This window comes from Peromyscus californicus, unplaced genomic scaffold (genome assembly GCF_007827085.1).
Source record: "Peromyscus californicus insignis strain IS unplaced genomic scaffold, ASM782708v3 Scaffold_14__1_contigs__length_90479793_seg_2, whole genome shotgun sequence".
Lineage (NCBI taxonomy): Eukaryota > Metazoa > Chordata > Mammalia > Rodentia > Cricetidae > Peromyscus > Peromyscus californicus.
In genome coordinates, this window is record NW_026294436.1 from 24,889,879 (window position 1) to 24,914,612 (window position 24,734).

General features: G+C 37.0%; 1 protein-coding gene across 4 annotated transcripts in view; it reads right to left on the minus strand.

The window, feature by feature from the left end:
* Ptprc (protein tyrosine phosphatase receptor type C) overlaps positions 1 to 24,734 on the minus strand; it is a 108,488-nt gene that overhangs the window by 21,164 nt on the left and 62,590 nt on the right. For all 4 annotated transcript variants that reach the window (XM_052737086.1, XM_052737087.1, XM_052737089.1 and 1 more), the window contains 9 exons: positions 21,892 to 22,014; positions 15,558 to 15,713; positions 13,899 to 14,107; positions 9,170 to 9,230; positions 7,379 to 7,487; positions 6,681 to 6,715; positions 4,163 to 4,272; positions 3,387 to 3,477; positions 3,220 to 3,296 (listed from right to left, as the gene is read on the minus strand). In XM_052737086.1, the coding sequence (XP_052593046.1) occupies positions 3,220 to 3,296; positions 3,387 to 3,477; positions 4,163 to 4,272; positions 6,681 to 6,715; positions 7,379 to 7,487; positions 9,170 to 9,230; positions 13,899 to 14,107; positions 15,558 to 15,713; positions 21,892 to 22,014 (971 nt within the window). The remainder of the gene's footprint in view (positions 1 to 3,219; positions 3,297 to 3,386; positions 3,478 to 4,162; positions 4,273 to 6,680; positions 6,716 to 7,378; positions 7,488 to 9,169; positions 9,231 to 13,898; positions 14,108 to 15,557; positions 15,714 to 21,891; positions 22,015 to 24,734) is intronic.

A 24,734-nucleotide genomic window follows, 5' to 3' on the forward strand; every position in this document is an offset into this window, starting at 1 on the left:
CTTGCTACTGGAAGCAAGCTTTGCAGAGAACATGGAAAGCAGGAATAAGAGTTTATATTATGGAGATCATTCACATATTCAGGAAAATATGTCAATTCAGTTAGATTCCAGGGTATGGTTTTAAGTAAGTTTATATAAAGTGCTAGGTATCAAAAATACTTGATGAGAGTCAAGTTTCGGGTGTTATCTTGAGAGACCACTTAGGGATGCAATCCCAGTTCTGGTTCTCCTAGAAAAACTGGGAATGTTTTGCAATCAATTGTGAGAGTGATTTAATTAATACATGGAAATCACTAAAAATGATGACTGATAAACAGCAAATGCATTTAATAAGTTGCAGTATGTTACCAAATATTCATAATCATTTATGTGAATAATTTAGCTCTGGAAAACCATACGATAACTCAAAAAGTGACTTTATTAATGACTAAAACACGGATGCCAAAGGTGTATCTTTCTCGAGTGATTCAACTAGGAAATATATCTAAATTAGTTTAGACCTTTACATAGATTGTATGTAGTTGAATTCTTGTTCCCAAATTTTATATTTACTTGGAACCCCAGAACGTACATTTAAGTGAAAATGGTGTCTTTGTAGAGCTGAGAGTTCAAGTAATGTCACAGAGTGCAATGACCAGTGTGCATACAAGTGAAAGGGGCAGGTTATGAAAACAGAGGAGCTGGAACAGGCGAGAAGGCCCTGGGGTGGAGGCAGAGACTGGAGAGAGGCAGTCATGAACCAGCAAAAACAAGGATAGCTAGAAGCCTCCAGAAGCCAAAAGTTGACCAGAGAGGATTTTTCTCCCAGACAGCGTGAGTGATATCTTGCTTTGAGATTTTTAGGTTCAAGAACTCAGAGAATAGATTTATGTTATTTTCCTGGTACTAATTTGTGATATTTTATTATGCTAGATCTCAGAAACGAATTCTTGAAAACACTATATATTATATATATAATGATAAGGTGAAATTTGACTTTCTACTTCAATAAAATGTTACACATTTATATAAGAAAAACAAAAATAATAATAATAACAAAAGACCTCCATTTCAACTGCCCACCCTTTAGAAAAACTTTGAGAATTACACATAAATCATCATATATCATATCATAACATATGTACTTGAATAATTATGTTAGGAACAGATTATAAGTTAGAGCAACTGCCATGTGGAAATTTAAAAAAAATTATAATTATATAAGTTCCTTGGACCTGAAATTCCTTTATTAGAAATCTATTCTATAGATATATTAAAACCCATAGGTTAATAATATGAAACAAGGTGGCACATCGTTCCTTATAGTAGTAGAAATTTATAAAGCACACTTAATGTTCATTAATTATATCATGAGTTACCACAAAAACAAAAAGACACAAAAACTTTCTAGGTCTGGAGTTAGCAAACTTTGGCTTGTGATGTTTAATCTTTGTTCTTTTTTTTTTTTTTTTTTTTCATACTTTAGTTGTTTGTGTGTCTGAGTGTGTTATTAATGCACCGTGTGTGCAGGTGCCTACTGAGGCCACAAGAGGGCATCAGTTCCCCTTAACGGATGTTACAAGTGGTTGTGAGCTTCCTGATATTGGTGGTGGGAACCAGATCTAGATCCTCTGTAAGAGCAGCCAGTACTCTTAACTGCTGAGCCGTCTCTCAGCTCCCCTTTCCCTGAACCCTGATGTTTAATCTTAATCTCCAACTGAACACTATTGAAGATTACCTAGGAGACAAACCATACATGTCTGTGAGGGAGTATCCAGAGACACTTAAATGAAGTAGGAAGAGCCACTCTGATCATAGTAAGTAGGAGGTAGGAAGACCCACCACTATTCCCCTGACAGAGGTCTGACACTGAATGAAAAGAAGAACACAAATGGGATTCTAGCATTTATCTTCCTCTGCTTCCTGACTGCAGATGCAGTGTGATCAGCCACTCACACTCCTGGGGCCATCATGATATAGTGTACTCAAACCATGAGACAAAATAAACCTTCCTATCCTTAAGTGGTTTTGGTCAAGTTTTTGTAATAGGAACAAGAAAGGTATAGGAACAGGCCTGTGAGCAAATCCAGCAAGATCTGACTTCATACTTAAAGTGCTTCTGTTACTGAGCTATTATGTACTGTCAAGGGAAGCTCGGCCACTCAAGTGAGGGTTGAGTATTTGTGATAAAGATTAAGTATGATCTCTAAAGTCAAAAGCAAGTGCTCTCTGGGCCCTTAGATCAAGAGTCTGATAATCCTTCCATTTAGAGTACTATTATATGTGTTCTATGTAGACAGAGAAAGATCTACATGTATGTAAATATTTTAGATAGTTAAATACCCTACGTCTATATAACTAGATGTGTATATGTGCATGTATATCCATGCAGAAATGTATCTCTGTGGTGGGTACGTTTATATATGCCTATTAAGAAAATAATACAGGATACATAACAGTTGAATATAATGTTTGTAATAAGCGAGCCTTAGTGAATATTGGAGTTTTACTTTTCTAATAAGAAAGTCCATGTAGATAATGAAGACTTTCCTGATGAAAGGAAATACTGGGTAGATTGGGTAAGGAGATATTCTCAGCCATGTGTTTTTCTACTGTGTAAAATTCTTTAACTCCACGAAGCATACGTATTTAAAAATTATATATGCCACATTTTAAAATATTTTCACAAATTCTGTCGAGGTATTTACAGTTTGGATAACTACAAGGGGAGATGAATAGCATCAATGGAGTAAGCAAGTACTGCAGTGCCCTGTATAACAGAAGCACAACAGTTTGGGATCAGGCAGACCTGAGTCACATCTCGGTTAAGACATTTACTAATTACATCAGTCTCATAATAACTAAAGAACCTGAGCCTCCCACTTCTCATGTATATAGTAGGCATAATGTGCTCAGCTGAAGAAATGTAGAATTCTTATGAGAAATGCATGAGATCATTCAGTTTAATACACAGCAAGGAGTAGATTTTTATTTTCACTGAGAAGAAAGCCCTACTTTGCTTATAGCACCCGCAAGCATACTTGTTACAATTTTTGTAAACATTAGTGATTTTGTTGTTGGTGTCAGGGATGTTTTGGCTTAATTTAAAATAGTTCTAATAACTTCTCCAAATTTTTTGTGAAAACAGTGGAGGAACTAAATCAAACACATAGATGCAAAGAAAATGAACATATCCAACAACCGAAAGTGGCTACAAGATAATCCTGCGTATTTACTCACATCAATGTAGCTGGCATTTATGTAGGTGGACCCTGCATCTCCATTTATCTCAGAGAGTTCAACACGGTTATAATCATCTGTTTAAGGAAAAGAAAGTTTTAATATTGAAATAATGAGTAGTCACGCAGTGTCAACGTACAGAAACTCAGTTCCCTATGTGCACTCACAGGGAAGGATGTCAACGTAACGGTTTTTATTCTGGTTGTGGGGCTTTCGGGCATCTTTGATAGAGAACTTGCTGAATACCCGTGGAATGCTCTGGAAGACACAAAGATTCTTGGGGTTACCGAAGATTCCAAAAAGAAGGAGGAGAAGGAGAGAAGGAAGGAAGGAAGGAAGGAAGGAAGGAAGGAAGGAAGGAAGGAAGGAAGGAAGGAAGGAAGTTAGTTTTTCCTTTGCCAGTCACCATTGAAAGTAAATGAGGGAACTTATAATTATGTCCTTTCTACTGACAAACATGGTTAATAAGCTAGAATTAACTTTATTTTACATTTTTCAAAAACCCCATATTTCCTTTAAAACTCAATGACAGAACAATTAAATTATTAAATTAAAAAGTAATTTCAGAACAAACTTAATGTTACATGAAAAATACAAAATAATCAATGTGACATTCAAAACTTTTTAGTTTGTGACTGATCATTAGATAGTCATCTAGAACACAAGTACAAAACGAGCCAAATATGATTTGTGACAGGACTTCATAATCAGTTACAATGCACTAAAACATCATACTACGATGTTGACCAGCTTCATATTGTGAATGACCTTGCACCCTCAATGAACCTCTCATCTGTAAATATTGCAGTAACATATGCCTGTATTATATTGCTATGTTCTGCAGATAAATTATTAAGGCAAACGGTTATGTAAATATATATAACACGGAATCATCTTGATGATCAGGTGGAATTTCTTACCCTATATCAACGATGACACATACCTGAAATTCAGCCAGAAAAAGTCTACCCTCATCAGCAATCTTTCTTTTATATGTTTCCAACAAAATGTCAGCGTGAATTGGCTCCACATCCATCAGTTGCTTTTCATCATCTGTAAACAAGTGAGATTCAAGACCAGTGTTGGGTTTGTCTGTCTGTCAGATAAGCATATGTTAATAGAGTTCACATCTTGAACTTAGTCCTCAACAATTTTTTTCTCCCTATCTTTGTGGGGAATTTCATTCACATGAAAGCATTGGTATATAAATTAAGGACTTCTAAGTCTTATACTTCAGGCATTTTCTGACTTTGTACTATGCTCTTTACTAGCATGAGCTTCTCCCTATCCTATGCCTAGATAAAAGGTCCTTGACAAAATATTGCCATTGTTAGAAATCCATGTTTTCGATTAGTTACATGGAATTTGTATTAGTTGACATATTTCTATGTGCCATGTTTATTATTTCTCATCAATAACCTCACACACACTAAACAAACTATCCACCCAGGAGCTCTATCCCCAGCCTCCATTTTTAACTTTTGTGTAGTATTGTAATAGTACAAATGATAAGAGAAAATGATTGATATTGTTGTATCCATCATTCATCTTAATTTTGTTACACTATACTGTCAAACAAGTTATATTCATCTGTTGTATCTCATGAATATTAAAAAAGTTAAATACATTGTGAGATAACTTTCTATGATTTTAAAAAAAGAATGTAGATGGGTACTGAGTACTCCCCTTTCTTTCCATTATGAAAAATTTTCACTATGAGCGATATTAATATACTGATCTTGACAAAACTTAGGTTTGTACAAGATATATTTGTTATTTGATATATTTTATGTGTATGAGTTTTTGTCCATATTTATGCATGTACACCACATGCATGCAGTGCCCACACAGGCCAGAAGAGGGGGTATCTGATCCCATCAATCTGGATTTTAGGGCAGTTGTAAGCTGCCAAGTGGGTGCTGGGAACTAACCCAGGTCCTCTTCAAGAACAGCCAATGCTCTTCACCTCTGAGTCATCTCTCCATCCCGGTAAACCATGATTTAAAAGGTTAAGAAAATTTGTGCTGTTACACATGCAAATGTTTCTCCTGCTCTCCCAACTGGTTCTTCAGGTGTCATGGTAACTGTACCGATTGTCAGATGAAGAAAGAAGCTGTCTATGACTGTGGTATAGCTATATTACTGTTCACAAAAACTTTGTTTCCAAACACAATTACCACTTTGGCTAGTTGCAGTAAGTAGTTCCTTTAGGTGGTGGGAGATGCCTAGTATTCATCCATGCTGAATTGAAAGCTGTGTTTGGAGTGGGTAAGTTCTAAAGTCTTCCCAGTTGCAACTGGTATTAACTACAAGATGAAACAGCTGATACTTCCAATCCACCTTAACTCTGGGAAGTGCATTCTGCCCTCTGCCCAGGTGTGATCACTCCTTTGTTCCTCCTTCTCCTCTCAGCCTAACTGAACCAACACTCTAGACATGTCACCTTGTTGAGATAAGGTAATGTGCACTCACAGGGAAGGATGTCTGTTACCTTATCTGTTCATTGGCATGCACTGAATTCCATACACTCACCTGGGCAGTGGGGAGAAAACACTGAAAAAAGAGGAACTTCCAGCCTCCCCAAAGTCTGCACCCTACTTATGGGAGGCTAATCAATAAAGACACAAATAAATACAGCAGCATCAGGTTGTGAAACAGTCTCTAAAGGAGACTAAAACTAAGGACCTCTAAAGAACCAACCCGAAAGCTGCTGCACACAAATATGATGTCTCCTGTTGTCAGAAGGAAACCCTTCACACAGGAGGTAACACAAGACAGAGAGGTGCTCTGAAAGTCTGTGTCTTAAGGAATAGAAAAATAAGCTACTTTAATTACTGTAAGCATAGTTTAAATGTCTTTAATGATTTTTATTGGATTCTGTCTTTAAAACCTAAAGAAATTATAGCAGAGTTGGAAGGAGGAGTGTCTTTTCTTTATATAATGTCTATCTTATTCATCACTGTGTCTTCAGTGGGAGGATCCACCATCCATCCCACTTTGGCAAACTGAAGATATTCCACATCACCTCATCACTATGAAATACCATCTGCTCTCCCATTCTTCCTTCTTCTGATTTTTCCCAGCAGTCTTAGCCAACCAAATTTCTGCACCCTCAACAGGCAATTTTCTATCATTTATCTTTACACAGAACTATACACATTATATGGCTATAACATTTACCAAATTGTCCCTACTTGTCAATACACCTGCCTTCCTCTATTAGGTTCCCAAACCTTGAATGGCAGATGCCATGGGCAACTACTGTGACACTCTCAACGCCAGTTTGTGATACCTTGAAAACTTCACATAGATGGCTGCTTTTGGAAAAAAATTAATTTGCTTCATTGTGTGTCAATAGACAAAGTCCAGGTTTAATTTAAAATGCACAGTCACTATTTTTAAAATAAGAGGATTCAAATTCAGAGAAATAATATTCATCAGTAAAAAACATTTATACTCACCCCTTTCAACAAGCTCCTGTTGTTCATCTAAATTGCTGTGAAAATAAGAAACATGAGTTTCTCTATTTGTAAGGAATATGGAATTCAGTTGGCACTCAACTTAACTGAGCAAACACCATTTTATAAATGTACTAAGCAAGGGAGAAGTCAAGGTAAGGATAATAGGAGACTGTGTAGGTGGAATAAGAGAAGGGGGAGAATGAAAGGATGGAAATGAGAGAGGTGAAACAGGAACTTGGGGAGAGTGAAGAAAGCAAGGTAGGGAAGGAAGAAAGCAACCAAGAGTTGCCTGTGAATTTCAGAAGCATGAGAAAGTGAAGTGAATCCTAATCCATTTTTCCTAAATATTTATCACCTTGAGCAAGGAAATAAACACACTTCCCAGAACTTCCCTCCTGTTGCATTTGCTGTCCACAAATGACTTTCATCTACTGAGGGTTGAAAGAGAAGGTACAGGCTTCGCACTTATCATTATCAAAACAAGCCTACAACGCCATTAGCAATGGTAGAGAGTATAAGTACGTACAGTAAGCCAATAATTCCATGTTAAGTCATGGAATTGACACCCAATTCAGTCATAAACTGAAGTTCATACTGTCTTCTCTAGTCCATTGCCTCAGTCAATGCATTTTGGAAGACAGCTTGTGACATTATTACAACTACTATAGCCTCCTAATTCAAAAGGAATTGTCTCTCACCTGGATCTTTTCTTGCGCAGATCATAGATTTTATACAGAACAACAAGCAGGGCTATTGATGTCACAATAATCAGAAACACCAGGAAGATAATCAGTGCTTTAGCATTATCTAGAAGTGAAAAGTGACACACAAGAGCTTATTATGTCAAGTGCTTTGCTAGACAATGTGAGTGACCTTCATGAACTAGAATTTTAATATTTTTCATTTATGGTGAATATCCAAAGCTAAAATTTTAGAGTAAGACAAAATACATTAAAATCTCGATTTTGCAATGATGGGCTCTGTTATTTCAAAATTCCCAAGGCCTTTATATTTAAAGAGACTAATTAGAATATAAATGAGCACTTCCATTTCTTTTCATTAAATACTGTACTTTTGTAGAAAACTATCATTTAGATTTAATTCCCTTTCAGAGGTTCATTTTAAAGGGATCAGTGAGGTAATGTGGTTATTACAGCTTTCAGAAAGAAACTCATAGTTTACCATTGAGCACAGAAGTGGGTAGCCTCCTAAGGGATTCATAAAAGCTTCTACCCCACAAAGATAAATCTTTTACATGCTCACTGGGGAATAAAACCAATTAACCAAGAGACAAAATTTATTTCATTTGACAGTGAGGATTAACACTTTCCCTAGCCTGAGTTTTCATTAAGAATCAATGTGAATTGCATGCTTAGGGAAAGCAGAGCAAAGCATGGTTGGCGATATCTTTTTTTTATTTTATTGTCTTTTTATTTTTTTATTAAGAAAAGTTTTTATTCATTTTACATACCAATCAAAGATCCCCCTCTTCCTCCTGCCCCTCCAGCCTCCCCTTCCCAGCCCACCCTCCATTGCCTCCTACAAGAAGGTAAGGCTTCCCATGGGGAAGTACATTTAGTAGAGGCAAGTCTAAGCCTCTCCCCCTGTCTCAAGGCTGTGTGAGGTGTCCCATCATAGGCAGTGGGCTCCAAAAAGCCTCCTCATGCACCAGGGATGGATTCTGCTCCTACTGCCAAGGGGGCCCTTAAGCAGATCAAGCTACACAACTGTCTCGCTATGCAGAGAGCCTAGCCCAGTCCCATGCAGGCTCCACAGCTGTTGATCCAAATTTCATGAGTTCCCACTAGGTGGGCAAATCTTTATCCTGGGTTACATGTCATCCTCTTCATGCACATGATGGATATACAATAAACCCATGCAGTGACATCAAGGTTTGAGTCCCAGAGCCAGACTAGGGAGTTTCCAACCTTACTTCTTCCTTACTTAAAGGGAATTTGGCCAGAATCCTATTACCTTTGCACCTTAGTGTTTTAATTCCTGAAATGAGGCTAAATAGTGTGATTCCAATAAATGATAGACCGAACAGAGAGAAAACTAGCTATTCATGACCCCCAAAACCTATTCTTTTTGTGCTTTACTTTCTATAATGATGCTCCAGATGCTAAAGATATCTTATAAATCAGAACATAATCAGCACACATATCAGTAACACAGATACATGCCAAACACTACTAAGAAAACAGTCCCATTTAAAAGAGCTACCAAAAATATCTGTCTGTACAAATAAATACTCTTAAAAGTTGTAACAAAGGCAATATTCACTTAGTGACTAAGTGATCAAATCTATTAATTCAATTTTATGATACTGTATTTTAATATGTGTTTATTCAGAGATTTTTGAAAATTGCCAGTATTTATAAAATACTTTTAAGCAACTAAGGAGTCAATCTATGGATGCAATATAGCACAGCTTTGCTCAAACAAATGCATACACATAGAGGTAGAAAAAATAGGCCAAGATGACTTACAAGATGTTGATTGATTCTGACCAATTGCCTCTCCCTGATACACTCCATTGTGAAAGGAGACCTGAATTTCAGTTAAATAAGAAAAAGAAAATAATTTAGTTTTCTACTTTAAGTGTGTATGACATGTTATAAAATGTACATTATTTCTTATAAAATGCTGCTTGTTTTCATTAAAAAACTGAGTCAAAGCTGAGAGTTTAAGGTTATTTTATTGTGTGCAGTCAGGAAGATAGAAAAGTTGTTTACCTATCTGAGGAATGACATCAATAACAAATGGAAATGGAAGAATACAGTTCAAGAAGTGAAACCCAGAATTAATGATTTTAAGGTACAGTAAATAGACAAAAAAAATAAAGTTGTCTATTAGTATGCTAGTAGGCTCACATTTTATTTTTAAAGTAAATCTGCTATTTACAAGAGTTGGGTGTGGAATGTGCGTATTTTTGAGGGTAAAATACATGAACAAATTGCAGTGTGGAAATAATTACCATAAACACCCAGAACTCAAAACTTAATACAAATAAAGAAAATCAACTTGGTCCAAAAGGAAACAGAAAGAGATGTTGAAACAAGACTACTGATACCACATAAATTATGTAAAAATAGATCTGAATAACATCATTACAGGGGATTAACATGATGTGACAATCCTGATAAACATGCATAGAAGACTTCACTCTCTATAGGATTTCCCAATATCCATAAACAAAATTGTGTCAAGTACCTCTTATAAAGCAATAAAATTTACAGTAATAAAATCTTAGACTCTACATATGTAGATATATTACATTATAAACTCTGCCAAGTAACCTTCATAGATTCCATCAAGGTAGAAATTATCAGAACAAACAATGTACTTTAAGAATCCATTACTTCTGTGTGCAGGCAGGTAGATATAACTGACAAGCCATGTAGGATCAGGATACAAATTTTTCCAAACCACAGTAATAATGATCATAATTATTTTTCATAAAAGGTAAAGACACAATGAGAAAAACATGGAAACAAATCACTAGAAATAAATTATTAATAATAAAATAAACATAAATATCTTAAGTGGAAATGGTGATACTGAATAAATATGAGATGATTACATCCTCATGAAAGTGTGTATATTGTCTTAGGGTTATAAATGCATGTGGAAATAAGTTATGATGAGTGAAATGAAGAAAACAAGAGATCTATTTATGCAGTGAGAGAAGGAATAGCTAAGTGAAAATTATCTCCTAATTTGAATTCTATGTTTATAATGCTCACTCATGTATCCCAGAATAATTTATAATGTTTAAAGAGTGGAAGAGAATCCTACAAAGAAAAGCAAGTCCTGGAGTAAAGACATCAAGAAGATAAAAGCTGAGTGTGTGTGAGACTAAATGGAATACTGTGCCAAGAGCTCTGTGGCTACTGAGGAAGCGGCACACAGTGGAACAGAATGCAGGATGCTTTAGTAACAGCACGCTGTTTCTCCATATGGAACACCATTCAGGAATATATAAATGGCACACTCAAAAAAATCTGCAAGAACCAATAATTGTGAAAGACAATGAAAATGATTCTCTAAGAATACTTCTGTATTAAAAGGATCAAAGGAATTTCTAGGGTACAAATCATCCCTACATTACTTAAAGTTACTCAACATTGAAAAAGAGTGAAATATATCCAAAACACAACAAAACTTATGCATACCACACAGATGTCAAAACCATCTCTACCTATTTATTGAATAATCTCCCTTGTGAATAGCTACTCATGGAATTAAATAAATATTAAACTATTTGTTCAATAATGCATTGAAAAATAATGCACTATGAAAGAGAAGAGATAATTTGCCTCTTAGAATATGAAGAGTGTTTTGCATTAGAAAACCCATTACTGTAATTCACCATATGAGCAAGTCAGACTATATAATCACCACTGTAGCACCATATAAAATAACACCATTTTTTAAAATGAATTTGAAACTATTGTGATGACTATTCTTGGAGGTCAACTTGACTACATCTGGAATTAACTAAAACCCAGGCAGCTAGGTACACTTGTGAGGGAATTTTTTTCTGACTGAATTATTTGATGTGGAAAGACCCACCTTAAATCCAGATTTTTTGAGGTAGTAAGGTCCACTTTAATCTGGGCCACACCTTTTTGTGGAAGCTTATATAAAGAACATGAAATAAAGAAGCAATTGCTATTTGCCTGCTTGCCCTCCTTCCTGCTGTCAAGTCATTCTGTCATTGGCATTAGATCTTATTTCTTCAGGATTCTGGCATATACTGAAGACCAACTGAGATAACCAGTCTCCTGGCCTAAACAACTGCTGAATTCTTGGACTTTCCATTGGTAAATAGCCATTGTTGGAATAGCTGGACCACAGCCTGTAAGCTACTATAATAAATCCCATATATATTCATTCTATTCTGTTACTCTAGAGAACCATAACTAATACACTACTTTCCTTCTTTAAAATTGTAGTCCAAAATGATGGTTATTTAAAAACATTTGTAGTGACAAAAAGCCAATGAAGTCAACTATCACTATCGTATTGTGATGATTAATGTTTATTATCAAATTGACAGGATCTATAATCACCCATGAAAAAAACTCAACACATATCTGTGTGAAGGAGTGTCAAGATGGAGTTTGTTGAGGACTAAGACCCACCCTAAATGTGGGTAGCACCATTCCATGCTAGACTAAATAACAAAGAGAAAGCAGGCTTAACATTACTCTGTTGCTTTATAGCTGTGGATAAAATGTGGCCAGCTGCCTCATGGTCCTGCCATCATCCTTTCCCTACCATGATGGTCTGTACCACCTCCAACAGCGATAAAAATAAGTTCTTTCTACCTCAAGTTAATTTGTCTGGTATTTTGTCATAGCAACAAGACAAGTAGCTAATACAGAAAACCAGGGGCCAAAGAGATGCCTCAGCAGATAACACTGCTTGCTACACAGGCCTGGCCTGGCAATTTGAATTCAATTCCTTGAACCCATGGTAGAAGGAGAGAATTGACTTCCATGCATGTGCATGATAGCAGGTATTACCCACATTCACATACACATGAGCCTTCATAAGTAAAGTAAAAATTACAAAGAAAATCTCCTCCAAGGAATGGAGCCACTGCTGTGATACACCTGAGCCCATGATCCTCACTCCTTGGGAACTGGTTTGTGAAAAGGTGAAAGAGTTTGGAGAGTCATTCTAGAGAAGGTCTCGGGTGCTTTAAGCAGAACATAATATATAATTGTGGTAGGAATCTGAAGACCAGAATGCCAAGAGAACAGCAAATAGTAAGTGCTCAGCCTATGGTGTTACAGGAGTTGGAGGGGACCAGGATTGAATGTATCAGCTACGTGATACATTTTGGCAAAGAATCTGGCTAGATTCTATCCATGGCTGAGAAACTGAGTAATGGTGAACAAAAAAGAGATGGATTAATCTCTTTGGTGGAGGAAATCTCATGACAGCATAGTGTTCAAGCTATAGCATGGCTATTGCTTACTGCTCTCATTCAGATCTCCAGGAAGAAAGAGGAGAGATATGAAAATGTGAAGCTTGGTGGAGAAAGCATACGAGCAAGTTTAAAGGGGAAGAAGAGGAAAGCACATAGGTGAAAGGTTATGGATTAAAAGTTACATGCTTGGGTGTCAAGCTGACAAGTAGACTTACGACGGTTAATACTGATTATCACCTCGACAGATCTAGAATCGCCTAAGAAATACATTTCTAGGCATGTCTGTGAGGGAATAGGGTTAACTGCATAGGGAAAACCAACCCAAAATGCAGCACCATAGACCTACCAGGTATAGGGTATTAAATGGAATAATGATAGGGGAGCGAGCTGAGCACCAACATCCATCTCTCTCTGCTTTCTGAAGACAGGTGCAATGTAACAAGTTCTATCAGGCTCCTGCCAGGATGCCTTCCTTCAAACTAAAAGCCAAAGTAAGATTTTCTTTCCTTGAGTTGACTTTTTCATGTATTGAGTAGAAATTATTAATGACATTATAAGAAGTTGCTATTTATCAATAAACATGTTTACTGAATGCTATATATATTAGAGCTCAATATAGTTATCATTAGTTAGAATATGATAAAAAACCACATGGCAGAACCCCATGTAACTACTGAAAGTTAAATAACAAAAATGTGCACAGGTGAGCATGATGAAATAATACAGAAAAAAATAAAATATGCCTAACTGTAATAGAAATGGTGATTTTTATCTAATGCATAAACATTTTCACTATAAACAACAGAAATATCTTTATAATACATGGTCCACAGTGAAATTACAGATGTTTTAAGGTTCTTTACATTCACTTTATGTTCAAATGCTTTCTTTAATTTGTTTCTAATATTTTCTAACCTCAAAGCACACACAAAATTTTGTAGTCGAAAACAATAAAAATAAATATTCAACAAAGTAAAGATCTGCTACTCGTGAATTGTCTCCTACCAGGCAAACGAGCAACAACTTCCCTACAGTGGTCATTTTGAAGTTGCAAATATTCTAACAAAATTTTGCCTTAAAACATTGCTTTTCACTCCAGAGATAAAACGCTTGGTGTCAAATTGTTGAATGTTATAAAGTGTTGATTCCACAAGTCATCAGAAATCATTAAGTCCATATAAGCACTGACCTTCATGTCATGCATTAAACACTGTACTTAGCATTAAACATTGTATTAGAGCTTGGGAAAGTAGTGATTATGGAAGGCATGACCTTACCAGAAACGTATAGTCAGTTGAATAGTAGAGATTATCTACTTCAAATTTGCATGTGTGGTGCTTGAAATTCTTAAATAAAGAATCTCCACTTTTGACTTCCAAAATGTAAGATTTTCCAGGGCCATTAATTTCACTAGGAGGCTCACATGTGACACTTATAACATTTTCTTGTTTCCGGATGACTCTCAGGTTTTTGACCTTGCTTGGCGCTATGAAAATAAAGAAGTGTTTGTTATCTTAATCGTTTGATATGTGAAAACTTAAATAACTTGAAACCCGAGCACAATGTAAAACATTGTAAATGTTGGTCTGCACAAGAGAACACAGATTCAAAGTCTATATTAAAACATCTAAAAATAAGTCACTCTTCATCAAGTATTAACGTGTAAGATATGCCAAAGTCCTGAGAGTTTGCACAGTCCCTGAAGAACAGGATGTGGAACTTCGTAACAGTGAAAAGTGAAAATGAGGGGCAGGGAAGGATGCTTGAGAAACATGTAAGGTTCCCTATACAGTCCAGTCCTCCTCCTCTCCTGAGTATCCTATTCAACACCAGGTAATATTCTTGAGGCAACAAACCACTTACATTTGCTTTGACATCCCAAAAACATGGGAAGGCAACAACAGCATATAGCTGTAGGACTTGGAAAATTCTCAATACTTTTATTAATTCTTTGAGATTCTCATACAGTATATATTTGAGCCTACTCATACATACACACTCCAGCGCCTCTTCTCCCCATCCGCTTGCCTTACCACCCATGCAGCATTGAGTTTACTCTTCTTCTTCTTGCCCCATCAAGCTAATTCTTGGGCTTGGGGCCTGTCCTAGTGTGTGGTCAGCCTATCAAGGGTCGCATTATTAAAGGTAACTGACTCTCCTTCTCTAGTAACTACCAAATGCCAACAGTTCCTGAACTAGTGGTGGGATTATGTGTACACTTTTCCTCTCTATACTGGGATTTTAGGATTTAGTCATTTAAAATATGAGCCTCGGTGATGTGGAGAATGTTTTAACAGTGACAACATTTTTTTTCTCCAAGAATCTGGTGCTTATTAGGTCCTATAGTCGTAGATCCTACCAGAACCCCAGACTCTTTCTTCTTCCCTGCCTCTAATTGAGATTAGCAGTTACCTTGAACACTAATCTAGATTGGTTTCCACAAACTATGTGAACATCACACTGAAAGCAAGAAATGTCCAATGTAAAATATGACATTAAAAAAAGCTGTCTATTATGAAACGTTTTGTCACGTGAATAGGGGTCAATGCTCTGTAGGACATCGTTCAGTATCTCAATGCAGTTAGTGTTTCTGGATGGATAGTAAAGTGAGAACTTTTAATCTAAGTTGCTGAGGGGCTTAAGTGCTTAAAGTCTTACCAAAAAAAAAAAAAAAAAAACCAACAACAACAAAAAAAAAACACTGGCTGATGAAGCCTCCAGCTTTATTTCTTCAACCCTGTGACTATATCTGATAAATAGAGTGAACTTTGAATAGCAATTTTTAAATATTTTTAAATAAAATCTGAGATGTTAACAAACATCAACCAGGACAATGCGTTTCTCACAGAAAGTAGAAAGATCAATGCATTGTACATGAAAATGGCATTTGTTGTTCCTTGCCATTCATGGAAGAAACATTAAAGCAAAGAACTCACGAGCCGCTTTTGTCTGAAAGAAGCATCGCTCAGCAGTCCCATTACGTTGCACTTGCCCATCAACATAGGCGTGAAGTGACACACGATAGTATGTGTAAGGTTTCAGGGCGATCACCTCAAACTGGGTTTCATTCTTCTCCACTCTTTCACATTCTTCTAAAATTAAGAGGAACAAAGGATTTAGTAAGTTTTGGAAAGTCAGGATCCCTATGTGTATAACTAGATTTTTACATTCTATCACTCTAAGCAGACTCCAAATATTGAGGGAATTTGTACAGAAAGAACAGCACCACATGCTGTCTCTCACCTTTGTTCCCAGCTCCAAATCTTTAGAGGTGAGTATACAACCTGGGGTAACTGCAGAAGCCAGGAAAATACAAAGGGACTGGGGAGTGAGTTTCTAGAGAGGGGACAGCAGGATACAGGTGATACGAAGAGGGAGCTGAGAACACTAAGGATGCTTTAAGAAGACACAGGTAATCATTACTTTATATTTAACCCATAGCTGAAGCTAAGTCCCTGTTGCTATTGACACCACAAAATTCATGGGGCCATGAGAAGGAGGGAGGACATTACTAGAACTGACCTGGAAACCTACTCCCTGAGGACCAGCTTTCTTAGTACCAGATGATATGCAAGCTACTAAAGGGGGGAAACCATCAGCAGTCCTCCCTAGCTGTGACATCTAGGAACGACAACAATGACCAGCACAGCAAGACATCCCCGAAGGGGCAATAGTGGTAGACAGATCTTGGCAGTAAGCACTAGCTGTCTAATTGGACTTAAGGCCACTTAACAGGAGGAAAATTACAGCTGGTACTGTAAACATAGGCAACTATGTGTGGTTAGTTTGGTCATAGCATCTAGAGGAACACTACCTCTGGCACTTCCCTAAACCAGTACTCCGCCTATCTGAATTCTAAATACGTATTGTTATACTCAAGTAAGTATACCTCTAATCCCTCATCAAAGAAACTTCTTTTCTTCGAGGAAGAGGGAGAGCAGAAAGACTGCAAGAGCTAGAGGACCAAGAAGTCTACTGTGTAACAGTGTTTTCTAGCTATGACCGGAAACCTACACCTATAAAATTTCAACAGCATAGCTACCCAATGAAAGCCGAACAATTCCAACAACAGTCGACAGCCAAACCTGGATGGGGGAAACTCATTGGGCCCAACCTTAAAGGAAGAGCTACAAGCTATTAGCAACTGCTGAGATCAGGATAATCCGTCTTCCCTAGGGATGATGCTTTTGATTGGTTATCTGCTATCAAGTAACCCGCAGGCAACACTGGATGGACTCAGCAGGCTGCATTTTTATGTTTATTCATTAACATGTATATGTAGCAACAATTTAAAAAAAAAAAGGAGGCTATGAATTTGGAAGTGAGGAACAGGAGAAGTATAGGGGGAGGAGACGGAGAGGGATGAGCAAAACAGTCTGTGTGTTTTAATTTTATATATATGTGCAAGTGTGTGTTTATATAAATATGTATGTATATATATGAGAAAGCAGCACAGTTATTCAAAAATTCATTGAATAAATCCAATTATTCTAAAAATCTGAAAGCATCCAAAGTTATGACATATCATTAATGTGGTGCATAGAATATTTAATTAACTTAGACACATTTGTGAAGATTTTCTCTTCTGACACTACACAGGCCCCAGTGAACACTACAAAGTCTTAAGTTGTAATGCTTTAGAATGGCTGTTTTCATCACACCTTTTCTAATACTTAAATCTGACCTTAGAGCATCAGCATGAGCTATTGCCACAGCCTTTCAGGGAAGAAGCCATCAGATCACCAATAAGTAGGCTTACTTTTTCACATTATTTTAAGGCTGTAGTAATTCATGGAGCCATGAGAATGAGAGAAGGCTTGATTATGATAACTGGGATCCAGGCTTTGCATGGAAAGATGAGTAAAACTGAATAAGCTGAAAGAGAAAAACTTGGTATTTGGGGGTGTTAAGGTCTAACTCATGGACTTGTGCATGCTATACAAGCATGCTACTGTTGAGTTGCATTGCCACAAAACATCATAAATGAAAGAAGGGATGTTTTGAGCTTATGGACAAACATGACTAGCACAGCAGATTTTGGCTGTTTGATGAGGATGAGAAGTTAAGACTTGGGACATGGGTTGAAGAGCTAGCATATGTTAAGTGGGAAAACAGCTGGCACATATTGACATTTTAAGTATAAAAAAATTATAGCAAAGACATTTCAAGCAACATGTTAATAGGCAGTAGTTACAATGATAACAATAACACCAAAAAGTGATCAATGACTCTACATGTGGCAATCACTGTTATGTGATGTGTGAGTTACTTGATTTAACCATCACCATAGTTATAAAGCTGCTATTTGCCACATAACTGTATTTTGTAGAAAACTGAGCCATATAGAAATTAAGCCATTTGTCCTTGACCACAGGCAAGGGAAATGAAGCCAGGATGGTGCTTAGGCACTGAGGTATGGAATTTGAGCTCCTACCTTTACCATTTCACCTGCTCTCTGAAGAAAAGCAGGAAATAAATGCCCACAATAGGGTGAAGCCTGACTTTTTCTTGAGACGATACTTCTCTGTTGCTCTTGGATATGTCTTTGAGCTTTCAGGAGCAGTATCAAAAAAGTCAACACATACTTATTACCAAATTTCTACAGTGAAATATCATCATGGAAGTCTCAATAATAAGTGAGGGAAAGCAGTTTTTCTAATGGTATCTATTTCTCAGAAATCCCTAAAGCCTGGGTACACAAATATTACTTTCTAGCTCAGGTCTGCTTTACACATAGTGAGAATTCTCTCTGAGAAGGCCACATACAGGAAGGGTCAGCTGACACCCTCTGACCCTTCTGCTACATTTCTCATGTGGTGCCTGGCTTTTAGGATAATGCCTTCATCACTGGGATAATATCCAGGGGTTAAGGGTACTGATCTCCAGCTCAGCTTGGCTTTTATTTGGTGATCTAAATTCATGAGCTTGTATATGGAATCTCACAAGCATTTTTGCATCAAAACACAGCTTCACAATATAATTCAATCCTATTTTACCTAATATAACAAAAATGAAATTGCTCATTTTAGTTTTAAACAATAAATCTGAAGATTTTTTTAAAAGAAGTGACTAATGGAGATTCTTAGTGTTTGGACAGAATATTTGGGGTGTTTGTTCAAATTACTAAGGAATTTCAAGCTTTTATTGAAAGGCTCTGTCATGGTTAATCTTGGGTAACAGCTTCATTGGATTGAGAAAAGCCTTAGAAATTGGTAAGTCATACTTGTATGTCTGTGAGGTGTTGTGAGACATGATTGGCACATGGTTCTGTGAAATGAGTGAGAAAGATCTGCCCTGGTATGGATAGCACTGTCCCATAAGATGGGGGCCTAAATGAATGTGGAATAAGGATGAAGCTCCCTCATGAATGAAGGACAGACTCTTCTTGAGAGGACATGCTTTCACCTGTTGCTATCATCACACACCATTTTAATTTTGAACACAGCTGACAGTAATGACCCTGCAGGAGGCTCTTAGGCCTTTAGCCTTGGACTGTGGTCCTTCTTTTCTGAGGTTCCAAACCTCTTGCACTGAATAGCTACTGCTTTTCCTGTCTCTGCAGCTGACAATGGACACTGAAGGATAACCCAGTCTCAGACTGTGTTAACTAATCTAATAATTGTTACACACATCCCCTTGATTCTCTTCCAGTGAAGAACCCTCACTAATACATTGCACGATGCTTTACATGAACACTCTTGGCTCCTTTATGAAACCAAATACTTTCAGATCTCAGAGGAACAAACTGTACAGAACAAATGAACACCTTATTTCATTAAGTGCTTCAGTTTTCCCCATAAAGCAATAGTAGTATGCCCACCATCCAAGTCATGTCTGCTGTTTTTAAAAACACTTAGGAAGACAGTGATTTTTGTCACCAGTGCTAAATATATATATATTATATATATTAATACACTATATAATATATATATGTATATATATATGTATATATATATATATATATCATAGACTAACATGAGGAATGAACTGATAATTTCCAAACTTGATCTCCTCTAAAGAGTCTTCATGGAGACTATTTCAAACAGTATAGACATGCTTGTCCCAATGGGATTATTGAAAACACACTGTTATCCAAGGGATATTACAATGTCAAAAGAGACAAATAAAAGGTCATATTTAAAAGATATACATAATGATTCCTAACATCATCATAGTTTCAAAATATGCACATTGTTTTTAATAGCTCTTAAAAATTTGTCATTTGAATGCACAAAGCTGAAAATGTCCCTTCCTTAATGATTTGGGGATGCAGGGGCGGGGATCTTCTTGTCACTAGGTGTTGTTAAGTTGATGAAACAAAGCTACAGCTCCTCAAGATACAGCATATGGTAAAAACGTGAATATAACAATGTCAGGAATCTCACCTGAAGCTGCTGAAAAATCATCTACAATTGTGTTAATCTGATTTTCATCACACAAACAACTCTCTTGAGATAGTAGACCATATCAAAAAACACTTTAAGTAGAACCTAATAAAAATCACCAGATATCCCAAGAGAAATTAATACTGGATATATTTCTCTCTTCTTCTGAAATAGTTACATTGTGAAATGATGAGATGAAATGTAAAGTTTGATGTAAAGGCATTCATTTCAAAGACTTTAGACCTGTGGGTTCTAAATAGGGCTTTTCACCTGGACTAGGGTGCTTAGTTTAAAGGACTGAATGATGCTAGGATCCTGCCAAATCATCCAGATGAACTGGATGTTGATCTCCCTGCAGCACACCTTAGACATGAGTGAGAAAACAGAGGCCAAGCAGTCTTCAGTTACTGGCGAATCATTTTAACTGCAGTCAGAGATCATGGAGTGGGGGGGGGGCAGCTTCAATGGATCTTAAGGTGGTCTTGACACAATCCAGAGCAGAGGATCAATTCAGTTAACAGTGCACAGTTTGGGAGACTAGAAGATACATATCGCCCAAGCTCCCTTCATTCCCCTTAAACCATGTGCAATCATTATGTTTGAACAGCCATATAGTTAAGTGACAGTAAGGGCCTTATACTGGCTGTAGACATACAAAACTCTCCAAACTTAATCACTCATCCTGTCCTTACTCTAATTATGCTATTCAGTACAAATGTGGATTTTTCAGACTATACAGAATTCAAATAAACCATACACACAAGTAGCTCTACCACATACTCTGATATACAAACAGTGCAGTAAAGAATACATCAAACTGGAAGTACAGCAAAATAGAGTAGTAGGAAAATCTTAAAAACAGAAAGAAAAGCCAAACAGTGTATTCCTGAAGAAGCCACGCAGAAAGATCCATAAAACACAGGTCCGACGAAGCAGAGGACATATGTAGTCCCTCTGTTTTATCTTCCTGGAATCTCTATTTCTCCTGTGTTTTCCATCTGCGTTTGATTTACCAGACTCTCAAACACATTGCTTGTATTTCTCTCCATAACATGGGCTAAGGATAACATGCCTCTTAACTTTCTTTTAGTCATTTGATTGTTATGATTTCAATAAGGAGGAAAATGTCATCAAAATGTAAGAATATACAAAAATGGATCTTTAGTTTTCAAATTTTGTAACATATGTCTGATTTCTTCCAGCTAAACACAGAAAGGAATCTGTAAGTGCTCAGTTCATCACAACACTAGCCTAGAGGTAAAGGTCTGTCTGATGTGCAGGTTGCTTTGAGAGGCTTCAATCTTGCCTGTTGCTTTCCATAAATGTTCTAGATATTTGATCTTCTCCAGGAGATATCTGTTCATCTAAGCAGACTTATCTAAAGCTAGTCATGCCACATTTGGGGGACTACGTTAATTTCTGAAGCAGACTAATTAAGAACTAAAATTACCCAAGTTTCCACTTTGAGTGGTTAGATGGGATGACATTCATTTTTATTCACACAAGATTGTATGTCTGCATTTGTCTGCTTGTTTATCTAGGGGCTTGAGTGATGAGTTCAAAATAGTGTAGACCAATTACACGATATTTGCAAGATGGGAACAACAGTTATTCTTAAGAAAATTTTCCTTCTCTGCGCTTTCAAATGTCAAGATTAAAGTTAAGAAAGATTAAGAAAAATAAACAAGTGTTAGGAATATTCTTGCTTTTTGCTACAGTGAAGCTGGAAAGTCCTTTGTGAATGACAGTTCTGAAACTGAGACATACAGAAATCTCTCACAATCTACATAAAAGTCCTGTAGCTCCCTGGCTAAAACCATAGTGCCAGCATTTAAAAAATTCTTGATTTGTCTTCCTTTGTGGGAATTACATTGAACAAAATTACCTGAATTGGTCTTATTGGAACATAAATAATAACCATGAAGTAAAGATGCAGGGTGAGTCCAGATAACTAATGTTTTGTTCTCCTTTGCATTCTCACACGAAACATTTAGGGGCTCCTTTGGAGCTGTTTAGAAAAGAAAAAGAAAAGAAAAGAGTTACAATGGAAAAAATAAGACACTGAAAAAGTAGTATGTACGTAACAACCTGGAATCACTAACAGCAATTTTTTGACTGATTTTGAATTAATAAAATCTCAATGAAGTCTTTAGACTTAGGCTGTTTCCTTTAACTAGATTTCTTTCATAGAGTATATTTCTATCCAAACAATAGTAGGAAATCTAGACATCCCACTGATTTGAAGAATACCTAAGAATATTCTTTTCTCACAGATACTGTTGTTCAGATATTTTGGTATTTTGAAATACTACTGTGCAAAACATCTAAATATAATTAATGAGATACAATTTGCATTCACTGACACTTGCTTAAGGTGTAGCTTGATGAGCTATGAGTTTATGCATCGTGTGTTACCATCACAATTAATATAGAACATTTCTATTGTCCTTCTATGCCACTTGACAGTCAAAATGAGCTCCCTTGAGACACCACATATTCTCTGATCTACTTTATAATGCTATAGATTGAATATAGCTTTGTATTCATTATATATATATATAGAGAGAGAGAGAATTAAACAGTAACATTTTGCACATATTATATTGGTTTTAATACAGCACTTGGGTTTTTTTTTTCACATCATAACTATGTCTTTTTAGTGATCAGTAAAGCTATGAGTTGGATGCTGAACATCACATATCTTGGTGGGCTGTTGGAGAGGTAAGGCCTAGTGTAAAATCTTTGGGTCCTTGGAAGCACACCCTCAAATGGAACCAAGGGTCCCCGTTCTTCTCTTTTCTTTTTCCTTCATGACACACAAGATGAGTAGTTCCCTTCAAGACACACCCCTACCACTGTTAGCCAGTGGCCCTACCAGAGACCCAGTGCCACAGTGCCTTGGACTGAAATTTCTAAACTCGTGGTCTAAATGAATATTTTTTTTTTTTTTTTTTTTGGTTTTTCGAGACAGGGTTTCTCTGTGTAGCTTTGCGCCTTTCCTGGAACTCACTTGGTAGTCCAGGCTGGCCTCGAACTCACAGCGATCCGCCTGGCTCTGCCTCCCGAGTGCTGGGATTAAAGGCGTGCGCCACCACCGCCCGGCCTTAAATGAATATTTTATCTTTATATGGCAACTCTCTCATTAGAACAAGGAAAGGTAAGCAGTGTTCTTCATTAACTTACACTGTGTTTTCTCTATTATTAAACACTTGGTGGCTGTTTGAGCTCTTTCTAAGAGTGGATGCATATGCACGAATCCACTTTCCTTTGCAGGTATAGTCTTTCTTCTTATGTTGGGTGAATTGCTACATTCTCATTAATAATGTGGTCAGTCTTTTGTTAGTGGCTATGTATACAATCTCCATCTTGTTTTGACACTCATTTCCCAGATGGCTAATGAGGCTGAGCAGTTTTCCATGGGCTCAGTCACCATTTGTATATCTTTTGTGAAATGCACAGTCAAAATGCTTTCCTGTGTTTCAATTGGAATATTTGGTGTCTTGCTTTGTAACTGAAAGTTATTTCTATACATTTTGGGAAGTTGTCCATGTCAAATATAAATAAATCATGGGTACTTTCCCACAGTACACAATTTATATGCTATTTCGTTCAATCACTTCAAAGAGGAGTATTCAACTATGAAGTCAAATTTATAGATCTTTTTATGATTCTTGCTTTTTTTCTTAAGAAAACTTGCCTATTCTGAAGATACACAGAGTACCTCACATGCTTTTAATTAGGTACTTCATAACTTTAGCTTTTAGAGCAACGGAACATTTGTGTGTGTTGAGACACAATGACTGATGGCCACTTGATATCCTTTCTCCACAGGGATACTAAAACAATTAACTGAAATGACTTGTATCTTATCAAATATAGACTTTTTTTAAGATTCATCATATGTTACACTGATTTTAAAAGGTTGTGCTAATCTTAGTTTGTTTGTTTATTTATTTATTTGTATGTCTGTGTCCATGTCTGAGTATATATGTGTGTGTGTCCATGTCTCTGTGTGTGTGTGTGTGTGTGTGTGTGTGTGTGTGTGTGTGTGTGTGTGTACGCCCATGTGAAGGTGAGAAAACAATTTGCAGAAATTGGTTATTTCCTTCTACCATGTGCATCCTGTGAACAAACTCAGGTCTTCAGGCTTGGCAGCAAGCACCTTTACCCACTGAACAATCTCCCTGCCCTCCCTCACTCTAAGTTTTTACTACCCACATGGTATTAAACTTGTCTGGTTACCCTGCAGCTTTATTTGCTCTTGGTATAGTTAATGTTAGTTTGGAGGGATAGGAGACTTGGATTTGGGCATCCCCTTTGTCCTCAGCTATGAAACAAATTAGAATCATGTGAGTAAAATACCAGAAAGTCGTAACGTATTTTGTGGAGTGGGTTGTTTTATTGTTCAATGACAGGACTGCATTATCTCAGGCAAGCCTTCATACACTATGTAGGTCTCAGTAAGTTGTTCAGGCAGGCCTTCAACTTTGGATCACCCTGTCTCAACCTCCCAAGCACCTAAAATATCTCCCATCACACCTAGCTTTTTATTTCTGTTTCTCTCCCTCCCTCCCTCTCTCCCTCCCTCTCTCCCTCCCTCCATCCTTCCCTCCCTCCCTCCAACTCTCTCGCTCTCTGTCTCTCTCTACCTCTACTCTCCCTCCTTCCCCTTCTCCCTCCCTCACTGCTTTCTCCCTTTCCTACTGCTTCTCTTCTCCTCCTTTCCCT